This window comes from Pangasianodon hypophthalmus, chromosome 26 (genome assembly GCF_027358585.1).
Source record: "Pangasianodon hypophthalmus isolate fPanHyp1 chromosome 26, fPanHyp1.pri, whole genome shotgun sequence".
In the NCBI taxonomy this organism is placed as follows: domain Eukaryota; kingdom Metazoa; phylum Chordata; class Actinopteri; order Siluriformes; family Pangasiidae; genus Pangasianodon; species Pangasianodon hypophthalmus.
The window spans coordinates 450,121-476,617 of NC_069735.1; the positions used below are offsets into that span (position 1 = coordinate 450,121).

The 26,497-nt window shown below is 38.8% G+C and overlaps 2 protein-coding genes across 8 annotated transcripts in view; one reads left to right on the plus strand and one right to left on the minus strand.

The window, feature by feature from the left end:
• Positions 1-26,497, minus strand: part of elfn1b (extracellular leucine-rich repeat and fibronectin type III domain containing 1b) — a 61,112-nt gene that overhangs the window by 27,208 nt on the left and 7,407 nt on the right. The gene's annotated exons all lie outside the window — the stretch shown is intronic.
• On the plus strand, positions 5,042-10,645 carry LOC113535586 (UDP-glucuronosyltransferase 2C1-like). Of its 7 annotated transcripts, none has more exons than XM_026929008.3 (4): positions 5,102-5,157; positions 5,664-5,702; positions 7,012-7,136; positions 7,465-10,645. In XM_026929008.3, the coding sequence occupies exon 4, from the start codon at positions 7,473-7,475 to the stop codon at positions 9,048-9,050; it is 1,578 nt and encodes a 525-aa protein (XP_026784809.2). In that variant the 5' UTR covers positions 5,102-5,157; positions 5,664-5,702; positions 7,012-7,136; positions 7,465-7,472; the 3' UTR covers positions 9,051-10,645. The 7 variants fall into 7 exon arrangements, with proteins under 7 accessions (XP_026784808.2, XP_026784814.2, XP_026784809.2 ...); XM_026929012.3 differs by having other exon boundaries at positions 5,126-5,157; positions 7,012-7,082; XM_026929013.3 differs by lacking the exon at positions 7,012-7,136 and having other exon boundaries at positions 5,078-5,157.

Sequence of the window (26,497 nt, forward strand, 5' to 3'; positions counted from 1 at the left end):
CTTTCTCTCCGTCTCTCTCCCTCTCTCTCTCTCTCTCTTCTCTCTCCCTCTCTCTCTCTCTCTCTCTCTCCGCTCTCTCTCTCTCTCTCTGTCTCTCTCTCTCTCTCTCTCTCTTTCTCCTCCGTCTCTCTCCCCTCTCTCTCTCTCTCTCTTTCTCTCTCCCTCTCTCTCTCTCTCTCTTTCTCTCCGTCTCTCTCCCTCTCTCTCTCTCTCTCTTTCTCTCTCCGTCTCTCTCTCTCTCTCTCTCTCCTCTCTTTCTCTCCGTCTCTCTCCCTCTCTCTCTCTCTCTCTCTCTTTCTCTCTCCCTCCCTCTCTCCCTCTCTCTCTCTCTCCATCTCTCTCTCTCTCTGTCTCTCTCTCTCTCTCCCCTCTCTCCGTCTAAAATAGGTTGGAGCAGTAATAAAGCCACAGCCGTGAGATCCTGTGAGCCCTGTTTTTTGATTTATCCGAAACATCCATCAATCCATCAAAATTTTCCTCATTCATTGGTACACTGTCTACAGATTAAATCTTTAACTTAAATATGTACCATCATATTCATTTATTCAAAACTATTACAGAGATTTATTCCTGAAACCTTCCACTCAAACGCTATAATTAACCTCATGTCCTGGTTTTATTCAAATCTACTAATAATTAACACATTTTAATTTATTAATAAACAAATTGTTGCACTTTTACATGTTCACGTCAGTGAAAACTAGATCCTGTTGTCGCTTACGTTATAGCAGCTATAAAACACTCGTTCCCTCACCAGCTTCTCTTTATTCTCTCTCTTCACGTTAATAAGAGGAAAAAAAGCGCAGCTTGTCGTGTCACTGAGAAACCGCAAAGAAGCGGAAACTCCTCTGTCCTGAAGACGTCGGAAATCGTAAAGTTCCAGCTTTACCTCTGACTGTTACAAAGCGCTGACACTGGAGACTCCTTCCATAAACGTTACATAAACACATTTCTCCTTACAGAAAATTTCACCATATGAATGATTATTTATGATATACACGTTTTTCTTTGCTGAATATTAAGTATTGTTTAAAAAAATAATGAGACGACACGACTACTGAACAGGTGTGTGTGTGTGTGTGTGTGTGTGTGTGATGAGTAAAAACTCACAATTAACAAAAAAACAGATTCTCAGCACAGCAAGCAGTCTCAGAATAGCTGAGAGGGCCTCAGTTTTTTAGTTCTGTAATTACACACATTACACACATTGTATGTGTGTGTGTGTGTGTGTGTGTGTGTGTGTCCACTCTCATTCTTTCTTTTTTCTCCCTCTCTCTCTCTCTCTCTCTCACACACACACACACACATAATGTATTCGAATGTATTCTCCTCTTGGCCATAACAGTGTCTGTGACCCAGAAAAGTAGAAAAATTGCATTTGAACCCGTGAAAGCACAACAAAAACACACACTCATTTTCACCGACGTGTAAAACGAACACAGACCGGAGCAGATAAAGTCGTGTACGATTCACTGTTAAACGTTATGCTAATAGATTTAGATTTAATTATCACTTTGTGCACTTTTAAGCTAATATTCAGTCAGTGGATGATATTTACCGACTCTGCTGTATATGATAGTGTTACGTGTTTTGTGAAAGACACTCGCTGGATCACTGTTATCTCTACGGAGAACAAAATGCCTCGTCTCGGCCCTCACTGACAACACAGTGGTCTTCTTTCCTGCTCTCTAATCACTCCTATTCTTCCAATATGTCTGCCGTATCAATTACTCCATGATATGTACAGCACTGTGATTAAAATATAAAATACATTATTTAAAAAAACAATATGTCATTTTTAAAAATTGCCATATTTTTACTATCGCCATAATTTTCTGGTCTGTTCTTAGACAAAATTATAAACTGAATAAACTGAACAACTCATCAATATGTATCCCTTTATATTTAGTTGTGGAACGTCGTAAAACAAGTTAGTTCCTGTTTGTCACTTACGTTATAGCAGCTATAAACATTCGTTCCCTCACCAGCCTCTCTTTATTCTCTCTCTTCATGTTAATAAGAGAAAAAAAAACGCAGCTTGTCATGTTGCGAGAAAACACAAAGAAGCGTAAACTCCTCTGTCCTGAAGATGTTGCAAAACACTTACAGAAAAACTTCACCATATCAACAATCTGTTTATTATCAGTGGACCGTCTGCCGTATGAGTCCCCTGTGAATGAGCTGTTACTATAGAAACGATAACGAATGAGACTCCAGAATTCAGCAGTGGTGTGGTATAAAGCATTATAACAAATGCACAAATGCACAAATTTTATTAGCATTTTTATTGAGTATTGCTGATTGAATATTATTTGTGAGATGGCAGCCTGGACATAATATGTTATAATCAAATTGTGAAAAAGAAATTTGAACTAACTGGAAGCAAAAATGGAAGACTCAAGATCCTGTCTCACCTTTTAAAAGCCATTTCCTTAAGAGAGCAGAAAAAATAGTCTAGTGCTTGTTCAGCAGCTGGCGAGAGACGTCTGGCACTAAACTCGGCTGGGAGCAGAGCTATTATACCTCATGATACAGCTTAGAAATCTTTATTTCTAGAAAGACAAAGATTTGAGTCATACTGTATTTTTGGGAGAAGTGACTGACAGGTGAAGCTGTTGACGATTTCCTCCCAAACACTGCAAACCAGGGAAAGATGATATGACAGAATATCAAGTCTTCATATCAATTCACAAAGACATTTCTACAATACACGATATGTATCACGGTATATAGGTTGCTCACAAACTACCAGCAATGCGGCAGTGTTACAGTAAAAACACTCACACTACTAATTTCCACATAACTGATGCTGTGTGCGATCAATTGGACAGGAAAAAGTTCTTCATGAAGTTGTGTCCCTTCTACATGATTATAAAATGCTACTAATGACCTATACAGCACTGAATGGGCTGAACTTCTGGTCTTTTATGATCAGCCACGCCTGCTTCGATCAAAAGGTGCAGGCTCTTTATTAGTATCTAGAATAATGAAGAGCACTACAGCAGGGGTTGAGCTTTTTCCTTCAAATCCCCCCAGCTATTGAACAGCCTTCCAATTAGTGCTGGAACTCAGACACAGTCTCTATCCTTAAGTCTAGGCTGAAAACATATTTATTTATAAGGCATTAGCTAATTAGCTGTGCAGATCTGGGGGAAGGGAGAAGTTCATTATTTATGATTATGATAATGATTATTAGGATTAATCTGACCTGGATTCTGTAGATTTGTATGTAAGAGCTGCTGCTGTAATCATAAAGGCCGACTCTATGAAAGAACCAAATCCAGAACGTCTATAGAAGAGGTTCAACAAAGAGGAAGAAGAAAAAAAAAACAGTAGCTCAGAATCATAACTCTCCTTCAATAACTGTAGATATAATTTTACAGATTTTACAGATACACTTGTGGTTTCTTTAGGATTAATGAGCAAGAGGAAAAAATGGTCTTTGTAATTTATTTTATGAAATTATCTGTGCTTCGCTTAATTGACATAAAATCGTTAAATTCTCTTTGCGTTAATTGTACAGAGGGAATATAAAGGAAGAAGAGAGGGTCAAAAGAAAGTGTATCAGTCACCAAAGTGTCACTGTAGTTTTAAGGGCACATTAATAATGGATCAGATTTGAATAAAGGGCATGAATGAATCATGAATTCAAATAATGTATATTAATACGTTTTCACTCCTATTCTTACTGTAGTGCAGACAGAGAGAATACATGTGTGTGCACGCATGTGTGTGTGTGTGTGTGTGTGTAAAAGATCATGAAGAAGGACGACTAATAAAAAAAAAACTCTTTTTTGGACCAAATCAAACACTGAATTGAAGCTCAGCAGGAGAGAGGAACTGAAATGATAGAAGGTGCGTAACGGAGGATGGCAGCTGATCCCTTACGGAAAAATCACATACATTTCACATGAGATTATGAGAACAATAGTGAAAAATATTTATTCGTTGGTGAAAATCACATTTGGAAAATGAAACCACATGAAAATAAGGGAATCAAAAAGTCAGGTGTGAAAATAATCATCTAAATAATTACATATAAAATCATGAAAAATGTGTAAAATGAATCATGTATCATGTAAAAGTCATGTGTGAAAAATAATGTGTAGAAAATTACAAAAAAACAAAGTTTCACAAATGGAAATAAACTAATTATGTTTAAAAAATATTGACATTCAAATGTATTAATTAATCATGGGGGAAAAAATCACATGTGCAAATAATGAGTGAAATGTATGAAGTGTCTTTAAATGTAAATTTTTAACATTTGTGACTTTTCCATAAGTGATTAGATTTCACTCAGTTTGTATTTTACATATCCTTTTTAGAGCTTGTTATTCATACGTGGAATACTGAGTTAGCTGGATCAGATTGTTAGTGACGACGTAGTGGTTACCAAGACAACAGGTCTGTTGTTCGAAAACTTAATTTCTTTATTGAAAACAATCATAAGACCATAGAAAAACGAATAAACAATGGTGCTCCCCTACAATTGCTGATCACGGTCTCAAAACTGTGTCCCTTCCCTCCGTAACAGGCCACGCCCCCTCACCTGTCTGCTGCCTGAATAAAAGACAAGCCCACGTCATCATATCATTATGGGAAAACATAAAAAAGTTACATAAATATAAACAGTTTAACAAACATTTCATACATTTCTTCGGCTCCTACACACACAAAAAAGGATTTTTTACTGAGAAAAAGGCAAAGGCCCTAAATTTGCACCTCTGTTTTAAAAACAAACTCTAGAACTTATTTTTAATAGGTTCAAGAAATTAAGATGGAGGTCATAACAGCTGTCTGATATCTTCTTTTTGAATAATTAACTGATAACAGTGGGAGTGTTTGGCTAAGGTTTTCCCTCACACTGAGCTACTTATTAACATAAAAAAGCAAAGGTAAAAACAAGTTTAATCTATTCAAAATTCAGAATTTCTACCAGTTTATCCACTGAAATCATATCCATGCTTTGGACTGGTTTCCCCCCGTCACATTGTCTCTATCTCACAAACTGGAAGTGCTAGCGATAGTAAGAGTAATAATTCATTAATCTGAGCTCCGGAAGTAAATGCTCTTTGCTCTCTCTCACACACACACACACACACACACACACACACTCATGTATGAACTTGTTTGTCTTGTGGGATCATATCTACGGTATGTCTGCATTTTGATTTGATTTGATTATGGAATAATGCATTTAGGGGAAAAAAAGACTTTGTAAGTGAACTGATTTGTGAGCCGTTCTTGTAATAACTTTATCCATTATAAATTTGTGTTTCTATAATTTGTATTTTGCTATCTGTTTATAAGAAAAATACAAAGTACCTGAGGGAATGATAATTTCCAATGATTAGATTAGATTAGATTTCTTTCACCAAACTTTTATTTAGTTTGTACTAAATGAGACTAACAATCATTCTTAGACTGCAATGAGGTTACATTTTATTTCATGGCATTTACTAATTATTTATCTTAGTCGTAGTTTAGCTTTAGTGAATATGTCCATATCTCAAGTGTTTAAAGTTCATATTTATTTTAAGCAGTGCCTTGAGTAAGTATTTACCCCATCAACCTTTCCACATTTTGTATTTGTGTTACATCCTGAAACTAAAATGGACTTAGGATTTTACCATATAATTTACGCAATATGTCTATAACAGTGGCGGCTGGTGACTAAAACAGGGGAAGCGCAACTGTCTGTAAGTGACAATATATACACTCTCCATCCACTTTAATAGGAACACCTTTACACCTTTACACCTTTACACCTGATCATTTATGCAGTTCTCTAATCAGCCAATCACGTGGCAGCAGCACAATACATAAAATCCTGCAGACGCAGGTCAAGAGCTTCAGTTAATGTTCGCATCAAACATCAGAATGAAGAAAAAGTGTGATCTCTGGGACTTTAACTGTGGCGTGGTTGCTGGTGTCAGATGGGCTGGTTTGAGTTTTTCAGAAATTGCTGATCTCTTGGGATTTTCACACACAACAGTCTCTAGAGTTTACACAGAATGGTGCGAAAAACAAAAAACATACTGAAAAGAGGGTCTGCAGGCTGAAACACCTCGTTGATGAGAGAGATCTGGGGCAATCATGGGCACAGACTCACAGAAACTGGACAGCTGAAGAATGGAAAAAGAGTAGGTGATTTTTTTCTAATCTTCAACTGTACGGTTTGGGTGAGTCTGTATATGTATATATATACATACATACATACATACATACTAATTATATATATATATGCCAATATATGTGTGGTATCAGTTTTTCTACATATTCACAACCAGACTGAGGTCTGAGCTTTGACTTGGCTGTTCCAACACATTCAGGTTCTTGGTTCTGAATCCAGTCTAGTTTTGGCAGAACGCTTAAGCGTAGAGTGCAATGCATAATTTTAGCCCCAATTTCCCAGTTGTCAACAAATTTTGGGGCTCAACAACTACTACCCCCTCGCCACGTTCCTGACTCGGTGCCAACTCACTGCAACCACTTGGGTATTGTGAACAGTTCAGTGAGGTTCTGATATTTGTCTGATTTTCTGGCCGATGAATTCAGCAGTGTGAGCACCTCTGAGACTAGTACAGATTGCTGGACTGACCACATGATTATGTCCAAACTCCACATGACAGTTTGACCATCTTTCTGACTGCAAATGACCAGCAAGAGGTGGCTACCTTGTGCCCAGCTAAGGGCAAGTGAAGCTAGAGATGAGTTTTGGCTCTCCTTAGATGAGAATCTAAGGGAGATTGTACCATCTTTGACTTCAGCGTCCATGGCTCAACAGTGGGATTCTATAAGCTCTGCATTTAATAAGGCAGCAGCCCAGAATCAGCTACTGAGGCAAAAAATGTCAAGATTTTGATAAGGTTTAATGAGAAGTCAGAGACCATCCTCTGCTTGCTGGACAATATGTATAAAGCACATACACTGCAAAATGGTATTTTAGCAATGAAAATTATCTGATGACTATATTCAAGATATTTTCATTTGCTGTCATTTTTTCAGAGTGTAGGACATCCTTGAACAAACTGTCATCCAAGGCCCTCAGGCAGCAGTGGCATAAAGCTTGCAGGGAGGTACAACTGCTTTCAAGAGACTATCCACCCTCTTCAGCTGTGAAGTCTGACCAGGTTGCCAGTCCCTGCTGATGAAAAACACCCCCACTATGTGAAACTACCTAATGTGTTGTTCCCAGGGTTACGAGCAGGGTTGGGTTTCCACCAAATTAGTGCTTTGAGCCAAGGCCACAATTTTTCACTTTTTCTCTCATCAGACCAGAGAACCTATTTTCACATTTCTCCAATGAGATTTGATATGTTTTTTTTTTTTTTTTTTTAGTAATAGCATTCTTAATCAGTTGTGCATAGGATGAAACTTGTCCATAGAATCAATGTTCGAAATTAAACAGACTTGTGTTTCTCAATGTATTTATCTCTAGCTTTCTGTTCTTTGCTGTAGGTACTGCAATGAATGGACGAAAAATGCAAAACTCTGGCCTGGTCTTGCTCACCATGGTGGTAGCCTCAGTCTATACTGGGAACATTCTGGTCTTCCCTGTGGATGGCAGCCACTGGGTCAACATGAAAATCTTGATTGAGGCTCTTCATGCGAGAGGTCACAATGTCACAGTCATACGACCTTCGGACAGCTGGTACATTGAAGAAAAGTCCCTGTTTTACACTTCCATCACTTTACCAATCAAAGGGAACTTTGATCAAGAATTCTTTCAGAGTGCTATAATTAGGCTCTTGGAAATTAAAAGGGAGGGTTCCATGTGGACTCGTCTGAAACTCGAGAAGGAGATGTTGGACAAAGCAGTTGAAATGGTGGAGAATGAGAGAAAATTGTTGATCAGCATTACTGAAGATCAGGAACTAATGCAGTCCCTAAGAGATGCCAAATATGACGTGTTTATTAGTGACCCTGTTTTAATGAGTGGTGTCATGTTAAGTCATTATCTCAATCTGCCACTTGTACTTAATGTTCGGTGGACCGTATATAACGAGGGACATTTTGCAATCGCTCCCTCACCACTTTCTTATGTACCATTTCCAATGATAGAGCTGTCAGACCAAATGAGCTTTTTCGAGAGAGTGGTAAATGTTGTCATGTACATTGTAACTGAATTACAGGTTAAGTATTTTATAGCTTCAAAATACAATGAATTGTGTAATCAGCTATTTGGTCCAGGAGTAGACTTTGTTGAGTTAGTTCAAGGAGCAGATCTGTGGCTGTTCAGAGTCGATTTTATCTTTGAATTTCCACGCCCTACGATGCCAAATGTTATCTACATTGGTGGTTTCCACTGCAAACCATCCAAACCTCTTCCACAGCATCTTGAGGACTTTGTGCAGAGCTCTGGTGAACATGGCATCATTGTCATGTCTCTGGGAACTTTGGTTGGTCAGCTTCCTCATGATGTAGCCAATTTGATAGCTGAGGCTTTTGCAGAGCTTCCACAAAAAGTTATTTGGAGATATAAAGGGGAAAGACCTTCCACAGTTGGGAACAATACCTTAATAATGGACTGGATACCACAAAATGATCTCCTTGGCCACCCTAAGACCCGCGTGTTTGTAGCTCATGGTGGAACCAATGGAATTCAGGAAGCTATCTATCATGGCGTTCCTCTAATTGGTTTTGGACTCGTCTGGGATCAGCCTGACAATCTTGCCAAAATGAGGGTGAAGGGAGTGGCAAAGAATGTCAATTTTGCAACTGTGGACAAAGACTCCTTCCTTTTAACTTTGAAAGAAGTTCTCAATAACCCTTCATACCGGGACAATATGCAAAGACTCTCCAGACTCCACAGAGATGTTCCAGTAAAACCATTAGGCAATGCTGTCTTCTGGATTGAGCACACGATGAGGCATGGTGGTGCAGCTCATCTACGAACAGAATCGTACAAAATGCCCTGGTATTCTTACCACTCCGTAGATGTGTTACTCTTCCTGCTGTCTGTTCTTTCATTTATTGCCTTCACCTCATTTGCAATCATCAGATATGTCTGCTATAGGCTGTGTATGAAGAAAAAAAACAACTAAACTAGAATACGCTTTACTTAAAAATATCAGAGAACCCACCTTAAGCATAAGACTAACTGTTTAGAATAGAATAGAAAAGAATAGACTAGAAACTGTATGGCCAAAAGTATGTGCACCCCGACCATCACACTCATATGTGCTTGTTGAACGTCTCACTGCAGATTTATTCCCGTGTGTTTGCTGTTATAATGAGCTCCACTCTTCTGGGAAGCTTTCCACTAGATGTTGGAGCGTGGCTGTGGGGATTTGTGATCATTCAGCTACAAGAGCATTAGTGAGGTCAGGCGCTGATGTTGGGATGTCGAGGAGGTCTGGGGTTCAGTCGGTGTTCCAGTTCATCCCAAAGGTGTTCAGTGGGGTTGAGGTCAGGGCTCTGTGCAGGACACTCGAGTTCTTCCACTCCAACCTTCACACACCATGTCTTCATGGAGCTCGCTTTGTGCACAGGGGCATTGTCATGCTGGAACAGGTTTGAGTCTCTTAGTTCCAGTGAAGGGAAACTGTAAAGCTACAGCACACAGAGACGTTCCATACAATTGTGTGTAATAGTTTGAGGAATAACCACATATGGGTGTGATGGTCAGGGGTGCACATACTTTTGGCCTTATGTGTTCTGTGTAAATGTACAATTGAGAATTTAACAGTTATGTACACTATTCCCCTAATCCCCTGAAAATAAATAAACATCTTGAAACTGGGTTTTTCACTAAGGGCCGTAATCAAAGATGGCGACTTAAGACTCGTATTTGGACTCGGGTTACGCGCGTACTTAAGTGAATTTTTTGAGCTCCACATTCAGATTATTAAAATCACCAGCGTGTACTTTACACCTCTGAGGTTGCCAGATTTTTCTTGAGTATAAGTGTCCAAGAAGGGGTTTTTAAACAGTGTCTACACTTCAATTCAATTCATTTTTATTTGTATAGCGCTTTTTACAAAGGTCATTGTCTCAAAGCAGCTTTACACAAACAAAAGTAAAGTGAAGTGTGTGTGTGTGACGTCTCTGATGAGCAAGCAGGGCGACGGTGGCAAGGAAAAACTCCCTGAGATGGTGATAGGAAGAAACCTTGAGAGGAACCAGGCTCAACAGAGAACCCATCCTCATATGGATTTACACTGTAGTGTGCGTGTGTGTGAGCACAATGTGTGTTGGTGTAGTCCATGGAAAACAGCTGAAGCGTTTTCGTGGCAGTATGAAGCATACACCACTGCCTTTAAACACAAGCTGGGATTTGCATGTGCAGGGCGGAATTAGACCAAAACAGAGGATTGTCTTAGTTAAGCACAATTCTGACCTTGGACTCAAGAACAATTTTCTTGATCACAAGGTATAATATAGTCAGAGTAATTCATTAATCAGGAATGCTCTTTGCTCTTTCACACCCACTTGAATGAACTTATTTGGCTTATGGGATCATGTCTACGGCATGTCTGCATTTTTCATTTCGTTTGACTACTGAATAATGTGCTTACTTTGCAAGTGAATTGATTTGTGGGCTGTTCATGTAATAAGTTTATCCATTATAAATTTGTGCTTATGTAATTTGCATTTTGTAATGTATTTTTTAGAGAAAAATATAAAGTACTTTACCGAATGATAATTTCCAATGATTATTATAAGATTTGTTTCACCAGATTTTTAATTTAGTTTGTGCTTAATTAGATTAAAAATGATTTTTAGTCTGCAGTGACGTTACATTTTATTTCAAGCCATTTACAAATCATTTACAGATGTGGTTTGATTTTATTGGATACGTCTATATCTTATATGTTTAAATATAATTGTTTATATGTTCATTTTATGTTCTACTACATAAGTATATATTTTGCAGAATCTCTGTTTCTAGATTACCTACATTCATGAAGTTCATTACATGTTCATTCCTATCCTTACTCAGAAGCTTGTAACTCACACTCAAAAATCACATGTACTTTATACGACTCATCACAGTTTAGTATTTTATAGCAAATTCTTTCCTCTTTGCTCTGAGCTTTTAATATGAACATTTTCCTGCAGGAAAAAAAACTATTTTGCCAATACGATGCGCTGTACTTTGGTAATAAATTTAATCGCAGACATTTATTTGCTTTTAGTGCAAAAGAACGGTGAAGAATATGCTGCTAAATGCAGAGCACATTCGGTACTCCGGCTCTGCTGATCGGTCACCAGCCGTGTAAACGGTCCTCATCTTCCTTACAGTCAGAGTCGATCTGATCCTTCATTAATCCATACAAATCCATACCCACTCACTACTACACATCCTCCCACAGCTACCTATTTTCTCCTACAATAATATAATAATGTCTCAGGTTATGATATCACAATCTCTGAATATTCACATACTTGCCTGCTGGCGTCTATATGTTCCAGACGTATGATTGTTGGGTCTCAGATTATATTTATGTCACTAGTTTGTTGAGTAACATACAATAGCAGGAAGTTGCAAGCACAAGCACATCAGCGTTCAGAGCGCAAACGTAACTAAGTCCAGTGCCGCCGTCTGACAGTTTGATGTAACTACAGACTTAAGCGCTATTCAGAAGTTATGTGAGATTTACACACACGGGGGCGGAGTTTGTCTAAAGCAGAGGTGTTTTTACTTAAGCACATGTTTCTTGCGTGATGTTGTCTCGAGTGAGGAGTTTGGTGTAACTACAATATGTCCACATAAAAGGTTTTTTCCCACACGAAGGAGACGTCTTATCCTCAGGAGTGATTTTTTTTTTTTTAGATAAAATGATGAATGAAGTTAAAGTTTCTCTGTAAGCGTAGCAGATGAGCGCTAGGTCAGATTATCCTTCACACCGTGAACACAAGAGAGCGTCGAATTAACGCAAACACTGGTGTTATTTTATTAATTCAACAAAATCAGATATAGTGAGTTGAAAGCTTGATAAAATCTCATAATACACATTACGATTTCACGACTTTGATTTAGTATCTCGTGGCCTGATTAAGGTGTTCGCATGAGTAACTGTTAGAGCTTGATAGCTGTAAAACTGGATCAAGTGCTATTTTAATGAGTGTGAAGTCATATTGCTAAATTAAACCAGTGATTAATGATTTATATTTTGACCCAAAGGATTTGAAAAGATTTTTATTATAATTTATATTTATATTCGTTTGCCTTGAATATAAATATAATAATAAAACAACTTTTTTTTTTCATTTTACAGACGTGAGGTGGTTTTTGAAAGACAGAAGCAGGTTACAGTGTATGAAGGAAATGAAGACCAGCAGCTCTGTAAAAGGTCTCCAAAGCCCAAATCAGATTAGCTGTGCTCTTAGGGACAATACACATGCTGAACAGCCAGTTGATATTCGCGACACCTTCCTCCCTTGTGCTGCTTTTTACAACACTTCGGGTCCCTGTGAGTCATTTTCACAACTTTCTTTCCCCAGGCTGTATAGTTCACATGGTTCATGTTCACTGCTGCTGCCTGAGCAAGAATTCTGCACATGAAAATGCTGTGCTAATGCTAAACATTCCCAGCAATAAACACTACATCTCTTCATGTAAACACTGTACACTCTCACTGCGCCTCATTCATCAAACTTTATTTGTACCTCATTTTATAAACGGATTACGCTATCATGTTTAAATGTCTTATTCAATGAGGACAAAAGTAACGGCGCCCTATAAAAGGAGGAGGAGTTAGTGTGTGTATGGTAGCCAATGCGCTGCAGTGGCTGAGCTGCATTACTGGAAGATTTAGTGCACGCTGCACTTAGGAGGCGCTCTGTGGGTGCGATTTGTGGGTGTGGCCAAATAAAATTTATGGCTGATTGGTTTTTATCAACAAATGCAATTGATGATGAAGAAAAATCAACAAAACCTTTGTAAATGACCCCATGCTCCTCTCACACACACTCTTCACCCTCTTCACTGACAATAAAGCCACTTGACTTGACTTGTTCTTTGTGTTCTTAAGTTGATTTTCTAAGTTGATTTAAATCACCTGCATGTTTTTCACACGTCTGAGATTTTTTGAGTAGCCGTGTCCAAGATGGGAATTTTTAATAGCATCTAAATCATCGCCGTTAAAGCTAAGCACTTGCCTTTAAGCCTAAAAATTATTTTTTTCCTTTGCTGTCAACTGCAATATGATGTAACATATAATTAAAAATGAACAAATAATATGATATATAATTGAGATGATTGCAAGCATTCAGATAAGCATTTAATAGGATTCTAGTAGGCTTTATTGCCAATAAATTGCTGCAGGAAAAGTCCTAGACGTAATTATCATATTAATGACAGCAGAATTTAGTTTAATTTAACAATAAGGCTTCCACACTCATTATTTAGCAGCGTGTAAAATAGCACTTGATCCAGAAGGTTCTGTCCATAAAGCTTCAGCAAGAGTAATATCGTGCAGCAAGAGACTCGAAAGGCCACAAAATATTTATTTTATTTTTGATATCATGAGTTAATTGTACTCAGTATTTAATGGGCCACAAATTGAGGTCATAAAATCATAATGTGTGCATGTGATGTAGTCGATTATCATCATGGATTCACGTTCTGGGAGCCTGTAATGGCTGGGTGGATTGAAACGGTTGTTAAGCGTGATTGCTGCATGTGACACGAATCTCATGTGATGAAAAAAAAAAAAAAAACAGATTAAGAAAAGTGTAAATTGACCTGAATGGAGTGAGACGATGATATAACATCAGTGACTATTTTAACGCTCCAAATTCCCACTCTGTCATTCCCCTGCTTCCCATTTCTCATATTGAAGAATGACCACTGTTAAAACTGGGCTAAAAACTCGGACACCGAAAAAAAACAAGCGTGTGTGTGTGTGTGTGTGTGTGTGTGGGTAGAGTATGTCACCAGTCCTATATCCCAGGGTCAGTTAGTTCTGTGGAGGATCTAGTCACTATTACTACTAGGCGTTTCACTGTCAGATTTTATACCATGGATGAAGGATCACACACACACACACACACACACATGCACGCACACACACACACACACACACACACACACACACACACACACAGAAATGTCCTTCATCCGCCCGATGCGCTTTTGAGGTGAATTGAAACTGATCCAGTGGGAGAGCCGCAGGCACAGGTGTAAACAAAACAAATTAAATGTAATAACACGACCGTAACTGAAGTGTGTGTGTGTGTGTGTGTGTGTGTAAGAGAAAGAGAGAAAGAGAGAGAAGGCGATGAAGTGATTTCACATGGTTTTTAAATTAATGTAATAATTGGAACTGTTAGGATCTTTCCTTAATCAGATTTTTTTTTTATTAAAATTTTTAACATTGCTAATTATCTTCCTTATCAACAGCATTCCAAGTGTCTGTGAAATTAAAGTAATCCAGTAACATTATGTAAGGCAGCCATCTTGATCTCATCACACAAGTTTTAACATCTATCTTTTGTTTGATTTTATACAAAAGAGGTGTGCATCAAAAAGGTGTGAACGCTAATCTCACTCACACGTGATCTTCAAAGGCTTCTGAGATTTAATTTATAATCGACATTGTTGTTCTATTTGCACTTTTCCTACATTACCCACAATGCCGTTCTGACAGAGGTGCAGTGGGATTCCGCCCTCGCTTCATCTCGACCTAGAGAGAGCGATGCAGCGGCGCTTTAGTGCTTTATTCTGTCCATCTCTCTCTTACCTCCTCATCTGTTCACTCCGATACACTCGTCTCCACTACTGCGTTTCTCATTAATATGAAGCTGAGAAATGAAAAGTGAGAAAAGACGTTTTGTTTTTAGGAGCTAAGAGTGAAACCTGACTGTTATCACTTTTTTTTCTCCCTTTTCTCCCATTAAACTCCATTAAACTCCATTATTAAGCTGCTCTCTGCTGTTTGTTCATGAACTCAAGGGGATGGAAAAACTTTTACACACACACACACACACACACACACACATTTCTCTATCCACTTCAGTTTTTATTTCCATCTCATTAATTATTCAGAAAAGCCTCATAAATATGCAAACTCGGTTCTCACTCCAACTCATTTGCTTTATGCCATCTGGCCATTAAGCAACTTCTGCTGCAGCAGCTACCAGTTAGGGAAGGGCAAACACACACACACACACACACACACACACACACACGTGAAGACAGACGTGTAAACACATATTGTGACATGTGCCTGTTGGACAGACAGCTAACGTGTGTTTACATATATATTACATTTTATAGTTTATATTTGTTAATACAAGCCTTTATCAGGAACACCTGTACTCATGCTCGTTATTCAATCAGCCAATCACGTGTCAGCAGCGTGATGCATAAAACCATCATACAGGTCAAGAGCTTCAGTTAATGTTCACATCAGAATGAGGAAAGATCTCAGTGATGTCAGTGACTGAGCGTGATGTGGGTGTCGGTGCCAGACTGAATATTTCACAAACTGAGATTTTCACACAACGATCTCTAACAAAGCAAAACAAAAATCACCCAGTGAGCGTCAGTTCTGCGGGTGGAAACGCCTTGTTGACGAGAGAGGGGCAGAGGAGAATGGACAGACTGGGTTGAGCTGACAGGAAGGCTATAGTAACCCAGATAACCACTCTTTACAACCGTGCTGAGCAGAAAAGCATGTCACAAAACACAACACATCGAACCTACAGCAGCAAAAGCCCACATCGGGTTCCACACAGAAACACAGAGCCATCACTGATATCACGATGGCTAACGCAAGAACCTGCATTAATGCCGATACCTTAGAGCTGAGTGTCAGAGGAACACATCCCGAGCAGCGTGTTCAGACATGTTAGGACAGGAAATTGGATCTGCAGTCCAGGCTTTCACACCTAACACTGTTCCTGCAGCCGTATGATGTGGAACAGCGACTAGGCTGAAATATAAGCCATTCATGCTCCTGCTGCACACAGAAAGAAAGATTGACTACTCTTTCTCTGTTTGTGTGTGTTTCTTTCTCTCCCTGAAAGAGAGCACTCTGAGAGATCTCAGCCTCTTGAGGACTCTGGATTCTGGCGTGATTTAAGCACAGAGTGCTCCTGTACTGCTCACAATGCAATAATGGTTTAGCGATGTCCATATGAGAGCCATAACCTTGAGCGTAGACGGGGACTGAATGCAGAGAGATGTGGGTTTTATTCATATTATGCTTATGAATACCTTCTCATGTGTGTGTGTGTGTGTGCATGTGTATGTGTGTGTATGTGTATATATATATATATATGTGTGTGTGTGTGTGTGTGCAATAAAGTCACAAAGTGACGTGTGATGTAATACTTGCAATAAATGCATCTGTCCTACAGCTGTCTTTCCCTCTCTCTCATCTCTTCAGCTGCGGTGAGTGTAATTTTAATACTCGTTAGCCATTTTACTGCCATCTGGACTTTTTCAATTCTATTCAGTTTTATTTGTATAGCGCTTTTAATAATGGACATTGTTACAAAGCAGCTTTACAGAAATATATAAATTCAGGATATACATTTTAAATTATGAGCGAGTCAGAGGTGACGGTGGTGAGGAAAAACTCCCTGAGACTTCATGAGGAAAAAACCTTGAGAGGAACCAGACTCAAAGGGAACCTTCCTCATCTGAGTGACACCCGATAGTGCGATTATAAATCATTCCCTTCTATAACTGTGTACTACATGGACAAATAGTGCAGTTGTGTAACCAGGAACTTGTGAACTTATGAGCAACTTATGAATATAAGCATCAGAGTCATTACTGAATTCATTATCATTTTAAAATGCAGTTTATTCTGTTGAACTTATCAACTGGTCAATGATGAAGACTTGAGTGCAAAACTGTTCGTAGCAATTGCAAAAGCCATCGTAGAAAACTGGACTTGTGGTTGTTAGTTTTGTTTTGGGAGTTGGGACACCATGCTGTCTGTGCGGATGCCGTTATCCAGAGCGGCTTACAGAAGTGCTTTGAAGTCTCCATCAATAAATACATCCTGACTCTGGTTCACTAGGTAGTGTGATCGGCACGTGGAATATGATCGATGCTGTTCTGCCCCTGAACCCACAGCTCTGACGTTACAAACCGCACTGAAGACGCAGATTTTGGATCAGACCCAAGTGGAACATTAAGCAGTAGTTCCTCCTCATCTTCAGTCCGCACATATGAATCCTCGTGTTTTTCATTTTTCCATTTTGAACTTTCGCAATCCAGCTGCAGTGTCCGGGATAAAGCAGTTACTGCAGATGAATAAATGAGTAAGTGTTATTTTTGAGCTGTTTGAGGTCAGAGTTTAGGACTTACTATCACTGAGCTCATGTGAGCGTCTTCAAATCGTTTATTGCGTAGACGGCGATAATTTAACAAAAAAACACACTGTTCATGTGGAACAAAAGGGATTAAAATCTACACTTTCTTCATGTGGACGGAGCCTAAATTTAGCACAGTTAGTGCTGTGAACCAGTTCTGCTAGTCTAGGACCAGGCCTCGGGACTAACCCGCGGGCAGGTTCCGGATCCATCTGTCTGACTGGCATTAGCCACGGAGTGTGGAATGGTTTAACCCGGAGGAATATGACGGACAGCGTTAACTTCCTCTCGTCCACTAGCAGTAGGACTCATGGAATTGGAGAGAATCTCGTCATCCTCATTCTAATGAAGTGCAGATAATCTGCACTCCAGCCCACTTCTGTCTCTAACACCAGCAGCCCTCGAACCCTGAGGGGAAAAACCAGTGCTGAAGTTCTTTCTCAGCTTTGTTCTCCCTCAGGATAAAGGCTTTAACCAGAGGATATCCCAGAAATCGTCTCTGAATTATAGACATTTATTTAAAAAAAAAAGAGCATCTCATTATTTTTAATCTCAAATGTATGTCTCTAAATCCCTCTTTCTCATCTTCTATAGCTGAGGTTGGATATGAAATGATTCTGTATTTCTGAATTCTCATCTCTGATTGCTCAGAAGGTGGTGATTAGTTTTCTAGAACAGCAGCTCTGACAGAAGTGCAGCAGGTTTATATTAATGCGCTCGCTCTAATGTTATCGTTTCTATAGTAACAGCTCATTCACAGGGATTTAGTGTTTATTAATTTAATATTTATGGAAGGAGTCTCCAGTGTCAGTGCTTTGTAACAGTCAGGATTTTACTTTAATTACAGCCTAAAATATATAATATAATATAATATAATATAATATAATATAATATAATATAATATAATATAATATAATATAATATAATATAATATATAAGGAAATGAAGAGCATGAGTATGATTTCTTTGGAACAACTGCGAGTAATTATGATTATAATTACAGAATAATAGTAAGAGCACGTTAATCAGATAGTATTTTAAAGAAAGGCCTTAATCATGATCCTGCGATTTCAAAATCACTTTACAACATTCCGAAGTATAGAGCCGTGCTCTTATGTAAAAATGAGTCCCGTGACGGGAATAAACACACACGCTGACGAAGCATTTCGACACGGAGCTGGCTCGTAATCAGAACACTATCTCTGAGGAAAATATGGAAATGATGTGTGCAAAAGGGAGCCATTTCTATTTAAAACAAACCTCATTCCTCCTCATTAATACCTCAGTAAACATCTCCGTCTCAGTCTTCGCTTTGCAAACTAATTAACACTGACTCTACGCTTCCAGTGTACTATAAACTATAAATGATTAAAGTACGGCCTCAACTCTACATCTTCACTTTCATTTATTTCTAGCTGCTGTGGAAATAACGCTGACATTTCAGTGACATGTTGTTTCATTTCCCAGCCTCAGATTAATGAGAAAACGAAGTGTAGAAGTAGCGGAGACTTCGGAGCAAACGCTGGACTCAAACTCCCAGAATGCAATGCAGCTATACGACTCGGCTAGTTAGCGATGTGTGAGATGGCGAGTTCGGTGTTGGTGTGAGAGCTGAAGCTTTGGAAGCTGATGTGTTTGAGCAGAGTGAACAGACGAGGAGGAGTAAAGCACTAAAGCGCCGCTGCATCATCGCTCTCTTTAGGAAGAGATGAAGCGAGGGTGAAACCCCACTGCACCTCTAGCAGAACGGCATTGTGGGTAATTGAAATGCATTACTTATTATGTATTTAAAAGTGGTGTTCGTTTATTAACACATGAACATGAACTTCTAATTATATCACACCTCACTCGTGCCTCAGATCTGCATGATGATGAAATTTGGTCGTGACGAAGATCCAAATGTGTGTGTGTGTGTGTGTGTGAATTGGGGAAGATCCCTCTCTCAAGGCGTCTATTCCTTCCTTCTGAATTCAGTCTACTTTCCCTCCGGGATTCGGCGCACTCTCGAGCACGTATAAACGCTGGCACACTCTTTTCTCTGAAGTTTTCTGAGGTGGTGTGTTGCCATAGCAACAAGAGCCTTTGTTCCCCTGCAGTCGAGGACTCGGCGTTTTTTTGTGTTTAATTATGAATGAAGGGGTCTGATAATGAGAGAGAGAGAGAGACAGCTGTGGTATGAAAGATTCACCTTTTTCATTCTTCCATAAAAAAAAAACAAAGTTTAATGTCTTCTTACAGAATCAGCAGAACCTGAGAGACACACACGCACACACACACACACGCATGCACATACACACACACACGCACACACACGCACACACACTACAATAATTATTGCTTTCTCAGTGTACTCTTCCATGACCGACTTTTAACATTTAAATAAGCGTTTGTTGCTTTGCTGAAGGATGAAATCACTTTCCAGGCTAGAAACTGTATCGTACGTAAGGAACACAACGCTGTGTGTGTGGTGCTGTTATAGAAAAATAATCAACAACGTGGTGGTGGTGGTGGTGTGATGAAACAAAGTCACTAACAATAACAATACCAGCACCACACACAGTGTTTTATATTCCCCTTATAACACAGCAACGTGTTAGTGATTATATTTTTTATTTATTAAGACAGAACGTTGGTGTGAGGTCTCAGTGCAGCGCTGAAGCACCATATGAATGCAGGCCTGGGTCACGTGGGAAATGATGAAATATAACACGTTTGGAGGATGTTGTGCTGCAAAAATGATTTCTGATCAGTTGAACTTTGTATTCCTGTCAGATACAGACGGTTGTTCATGCTGGTTGCAGAACCATGAAGGGGTTTCATGCGTACGTTTGCATTTTTGGAATAAAAATTCCTCTTTATTCTCTATTTTAAAGTGATTAAGGAGTAAAATATCTCATTTTAAATCTAATCTTAAGCAAAAATGTCATTTTTCAGATTATTTAGGTTCCTTCTAAACTGTTCACTGAAATCTTGTTCAAATTAAAGTTACAGCTTTACCTCTGACACTGGAGACTCCTTCCGTAAAAGTTAAATAAACACCTTTCTCCTTACAGAAACCTTCACCACATCAACGATTTTTAAAATTTCTTTATTATCAGTGGAGTGTTCGCTATGCACACGTCCCTGTGAATGAGCTGTTGCTATAGAAACGATAACGCATTAGAGCGAGCGCATTAATATAAACCTGCGCTACTGTCAGAGCTGCTGTTATAGAAAACTAATCAACACCTGACGACCAATCAGAATCCAGAATACGACAGCGCCGTGGTGTAAATATCTATAATATAATATTCATGAATAATGTGTATTGAACAGATTTTCAAGCTACTGCTGAGACTGCAGGTAATAAATGATGATGATGATGATGAAGATGATGCGATCCTCTAATGACTGCGTTCACAGAAATCTAATTAAATTCTTATTAAAATTCTCGCAGTTATTGTCGTACAGTCCTGCAGGATCAGGAACAACGGCTCTACACATCCTCCTCTGGTGGAACTAACAGGAAGCTGAACTCCAATGCAGGCACTTTAAATTAATCCAAATTATTTAAATGCAAATAAACTCAATATCCGCTTGTTTTTCAGAGGAATGAATCAGACTCACGGGCAGCGAGGAAGGAAAATCGCCGCCGTCGGCCATGACAGTCTGCGTGAACATGACACACGGCCTGTTTAGTCGAGCGATAAAGCTTGTCGTTTTTTTTTTTCCTTCATTATGAATGTAAAAGGACTCTGGCACATGCAAAGAACAATAATGAAATACAGATTAAACCCACATTAAACTGCTGATTTTATTCATATCCTTAGTAATTACTCGGAGCTGTGTGTCAGCGTGAATACGTCAGGCGTGGATTCAGCGCTCAGCTTTCAGCGCTCAGCTTTCAGCGCTCAGCTTTCAGCGCTCAGCTTTCAGCGCTCAGCACATCGCACATTTACGCTTAAAATACCGACTCTCAATAAGAAATCTACAGAGAACATGCGAGGAATCAGTTACTTGGTTTGCGTTTAAAATCTCTCAAATGTCTAACCTAAATCCAGTCATTTATGGGGTCTATTTGTAAAGTGAGACATATATATATAAAAAAAAAAAGAAAAATACCAACACCAAAAAAATTCTTTTTCATGATAATGTCTATTAAAAAGCAATTCGTTTATTTAATAAATTTAAGGCTTTAATAAATTAATAAATAAATAAATATCAATGTCATTTAATAGCAATGACAGGAAGAAAAATACATTAAAAAAATAGAAAGTGTGTAAAAATAGAATAAACATAAAGTAGCAGTGTAAAGCTAATGTAAGAGTAAATCAAATGATAAAAGCTAGTTGAAATAAATAATTATAACAAAGTGTTATAGCTAGTTAAAATGAATATAAAAGTTCAAATGAATAATTATAACAGTGTATATTGCGTAGTTTATTATAAACATGACCTCTGGAGAAAGCGAAGCCCCTGAAATGAGTTTTTCTGGTTTAATCTGAACCACTCTGTTGAGTACGACTTAATTTTTTACGAAATTTATTTGCTTTTTTCCTCTCGTCTTTACTCCCAAATTCTCTCTCAGAGAAAAAATTATCAGGTTTTCTCTCTCTCTCTCTCTCTCTTTCCATCTCTCTCTCTCTCCCTCTGTCTCTCTGTCTGTCTTTCTCTCTGTCTCTCTCTCTCTCTCTCTCTTTCCATCTCTCTCTCTCTCTCTCTCTGTCTCTCTGTCTGTCTTTCTCTCTGTCTCTCTCTCTCTCTCTTTCCATCTCTCTCTCTCCCTCCCTCTGTCTCTCTGTCTGTCTTTCTCTCTGTCTCTCTCTCTCTCTCTCTCTCTTTCCATCTCTCTCTCTCTCTCCCCTCTGTCTCTCTGTCTGTCTTTCTCTCTGTCTCTCTCTCTCTCTCTCTCGCTGCCTCTCTCTCTCTTTCTCTGTCTGTCTTTCTCTCCCTCTCTCTCTCTCTCTCTCTCTCTCTCTCTCTCTCTCTCTCTCTGTGTCTCTTGGGAGCTCATTACTCAGATTGACTTTCAGACCTTCAGGTAATGATGGCTCTCTACATGTTTTATTAGAATCATGTAGCTTGTGCAGGAGAATAAAAACAGAAGAAAGTGAAAGGAGAATGTACCTGACTTTAAATAAATAAATAAATGAATAAATAAATAAAAACATCTATAGAGTTATATTTTTCCCTCGCACCCTTTCACAAACACTAAAACAACAAAAGCTATAAAATGATGTAGCAGTTTAAAAAGCCTCATGGTAGTGAAAGTTGAGGAAGACGAATGACTTATTTATGATTTTCTCCAAGTTTTGACCAAATGGGAGAAAACTTCTGAAGCCAAAGAAAGCAGAAAGCGAACTTCTGTCCAGTTTTCTGCTGTAAATAACCCGCTGTGAGGCTTCTGTTTCTCCTGCACACTGCGCCTGAGCTTTAACAAGCAGAGATGCGAGTCTACAAAACCATCAGCGTTATTTCTGGTGTAGCCGTGTCACGAGGGCTTTCTTCTACAACGTCCAAGCGCTCAGGAAACACACTGCACCGACAAATCTCCAGCAGCAGCAGTGTTATTTCATCCACCTCTTCTAACAGCAGCACATCCTGATTGCTCCGAAGGTGTTGATTAGTTTTCTATAACAGCGACGAGCGTTTATAGCTGCTACAACACGAGTGAGAACAGGAACTAACCTGTCTCGCTGATGTACGATGAAATGTAACTATAAACGGATAAAATGCATGGTGTCGTTAATTAACAAATAAAAAATATAATCTTTGGCAAATTCTGTGGTATAAGCGGAATAAAACACTTAGGGACGTTAGGGATGATTTTCACTCAATAATTAAATTATATTCAATACTGAATTGTGTTGTCATTGTCCTGAAAAGACATCAGACGGACAGGTCACTCAGGGGACGACACACACGCACACACACACACACACACACACACACTCTCTCTCTCTCTTTCTCTTTCTCTTTGAATAATAATTCATTCACTGATCATCAGTAAGCGCTTTATCCTGCTCTTGGTCACGTTGGATCCGGAGCGTTTCCCGGGATGGCTGGGCGTGAGACGAGAACACACCCTGGACACACACCCTGGATTAGTTGTGGGAATCTTCTGTGTGTGTGTGTGTGTGTGTGTGTGTGTTTTTTACCAGCCTGCATGAGAGGCTGTGAAATGCAGCTTAAAGTTTCTTTAAAAAGATCCTGATGTAGGCATTCCCAGCGCTGTTTAAGGACCTGCATCTTATGCATTTTTTATAAACAATTATCTAATCTTTAACTTACGGCCCTAAAACTGATCATTAAAGAAGAATTACGCATCATGATCAGGATTCATCAAACTCTTTTTTACAGAAACATCAGCACTCATCTCTTGTGACGCAGTCTGAAATTTGCTCTTTGTCGATTTTATGCGATTTCTTTGCGATAGCTGCCATTAGTCCCAGCTTTATCGAACACAGGAAACAAATCCAGTCGGAGCTGGAGTGCTTTTCCGAGCTTATCAGCTCTTCCCAGGCCGCTGTGATTATGTTTGCTCTGCTAGTTGACTTTACGCCGTCTCTTTAATACACTCTCGTGACTGATTTTTTTAAATTAAATAATTTTTTTCTTTCAGTAACCCGTATGGAGAGTGAATTTAGGGCTGTTTCTCCTCCAAGAATATTCTAGAATATAAGAATATTCACCATTCTCACTGTCTCTGGAATATCTTTACAAACTTTCTACAGAAAAATCAAGTAAAAAAATATTAAAGCATTTATGCATAATAATAAATGAATAAAGAAATAAAGACAATTCATAGTTAATGAACTATAAGTGTTTCATTTGGACTAAAACAAAGACCTTCATTAATCCCCAGGATGCGGCTCTTTAAAACAAAGTGGTGCCAAACTTCCTGATATATATTTAATACTGAATGTGAAATAAATCTTCTTAAACACGCTGATTAGTGATTCAGGATCTGTTCATTCTGACCTGCTGTCATGAGATTTCTCCCTCATTAATAGAATTCTATACCATATGTTTTGTCCCACGTTGCTGTAGGTGTTTATCACCTTAAAGCTGACTTTTAAAGCAATTTCAGTGAGCTGGAGGCATGAAATGGCTCTTCGCTAATGACGGGATTAAGAGTTAGCGCCATTCTTCCCACGCCGCTCCTCCACCTGGAGCTGCTACTAACGCAGCGCCGCTAATTGGCAAAATCTCTGGCTGAGAGAAACACAATTACAGAGCTCAATGCTGACTCTCCCCGGGTTAGAGAGCCGAGGCGTAACAAAAACAGGATTAAGAAATGGACTTAAAGTATGAACTTGAAAGAAAACGCCACTCATATATTCATCTTTATTAATAATTAACATGTGGTCTTTAACAGCGTCCACAATTTATTTCAGAATGAAATTCCGAGTTGAAACTTATTTTTTGGTGTATTTTCACTTTAGAACAGTTTCCTACATTACCCACAATGCTGTGCTGACAGTGATACAGCCCTCGCTTCATCTATACCTAAAGAGAGCGATGATGCGGCGGCGCTTTAGTGCTTTACTCTGTCCAGCTCTCTCTCCTCCTCGTCTGTTCACTCTGCTCAAACACATCAGCTTCCAAAGCTTCAGCTCTCACGCTAACACCGAACTCGCCATCTCACACATCGCTAACTCAGTGTCGTAAAGCTGCAGTGAATTCTGGGAATTTGAGTCCAGCGTTTGCTCTTTTACACTCGATTTCTCATTAATATGAGGCTGAGAAATGAACCTTTGAATGAGCAAGAAAAGAATTTCGGTTTTTCAGAGCTAACAGTGAAACGTGACTGTTTCAGATCATTGAAATGTTTTTCTCTGATTAAACTCCAGTGTAGCCGCGCTAGCAATAACATAACCATAACCATAACGCTAACGCTAACGATAACTGTTTCCCCTGTATGACGTCACAACCGCTAACTTCTCACAGGAATAACGACAGTACAGCACCAACCAACAAATTATCACCAGAATCACTGAACACAGAAAATAGTTCACTAAAAAGTATTTAATGTGTTTAGGGTCAAGTTTAACAAACGAAGTCAAGTGTATTTATAACTTGTGTTACCGTGCGCTTCACCAATCACAGTCTTACAACATTTACTATGCTATCTGACCAGTCAGGTACAAAAGTGTGTGTGTGTGTGTGTGTGTGTGTGTGTGCACGCATCAGGTTGGCCTCAGGGAGAAAGTTCTCTCTACAGGAAATACATTATACATAAAATATTTAACAGAAAAATGGAGACGAGGACTCTGTGGTATAACGGATGATTCGTCCCTGGAGCAAGTCGCTTTCTTCATCAGCATTTACAGCAGATACTAATACAACTGTCACTTTCGTTTTATTCTAGAAATAAACAGCTACTACAACAGTTCTCTAAATGTTATATACTCATATAACTGTACACTCGTATAAGTGTACACTCGTATAACTATACACCTTATAACTATACACCCATATTACTATACACTCGTATAACTGTACACCTTATAACTATACACCCATGTAACTATACACCTTATAACTATACACCCATATAACTGTACACTCGTATAACTATACACCCATATAACTGTACACTCGTATAACTATACACCTTATAACTATACACCCATGTAACTGTACACTCGTATAACTGTACACCCATGTAACTGTACACTCGTATAACTGTACACCCATATTACTATACACTCGTATAACTATACACCTTATAACTATACACCCATGTAACTATACACCTATATAACTGTACACTCATATAACTGTACACTCGTATAACTATACACCTTATAACTGTACACCTATATAACTGTACACTCATATAACTGTACACTCGTATAACTATACACCTTATAACTGTACACCCATGTAACTGTACACTCGTATAACTGTACACCCATATTACTATACACTCGTATAACTATACACCTTATAACTATACACCCATGTAACTATACACCTATATAACTGTACACTCATATAACTGTACACTCGTATAACTATACACCTTATAACTGTACACCTATATAACTGTACACTCATATAACTGTACACTCGTATAACTATACACCTTATAACTGTACACCCATGTAACTGTACACTCGTATAACTGTACACCCATATTACTATACACTCGTATAACTATACACCTTATAACTGTACACCCATATTACTATACACTCGTATAACTATACACCTTATAACTATACACCCATGT

Coding starts and splice junctions, on each gene's coding strand:
- LOC113535586 (XM_026929007.3), top strand. CDS start 5,124: ATGAACTTGTTTGTCTTGTGGGATCATATCTACG. Junction 5,158..7,464: donor CTTGTGGGATCATATCTACG/GTATGTCTGCAT, acceptor TCTTTGCTGTAG/GTACTGCAATGAATGGACGA.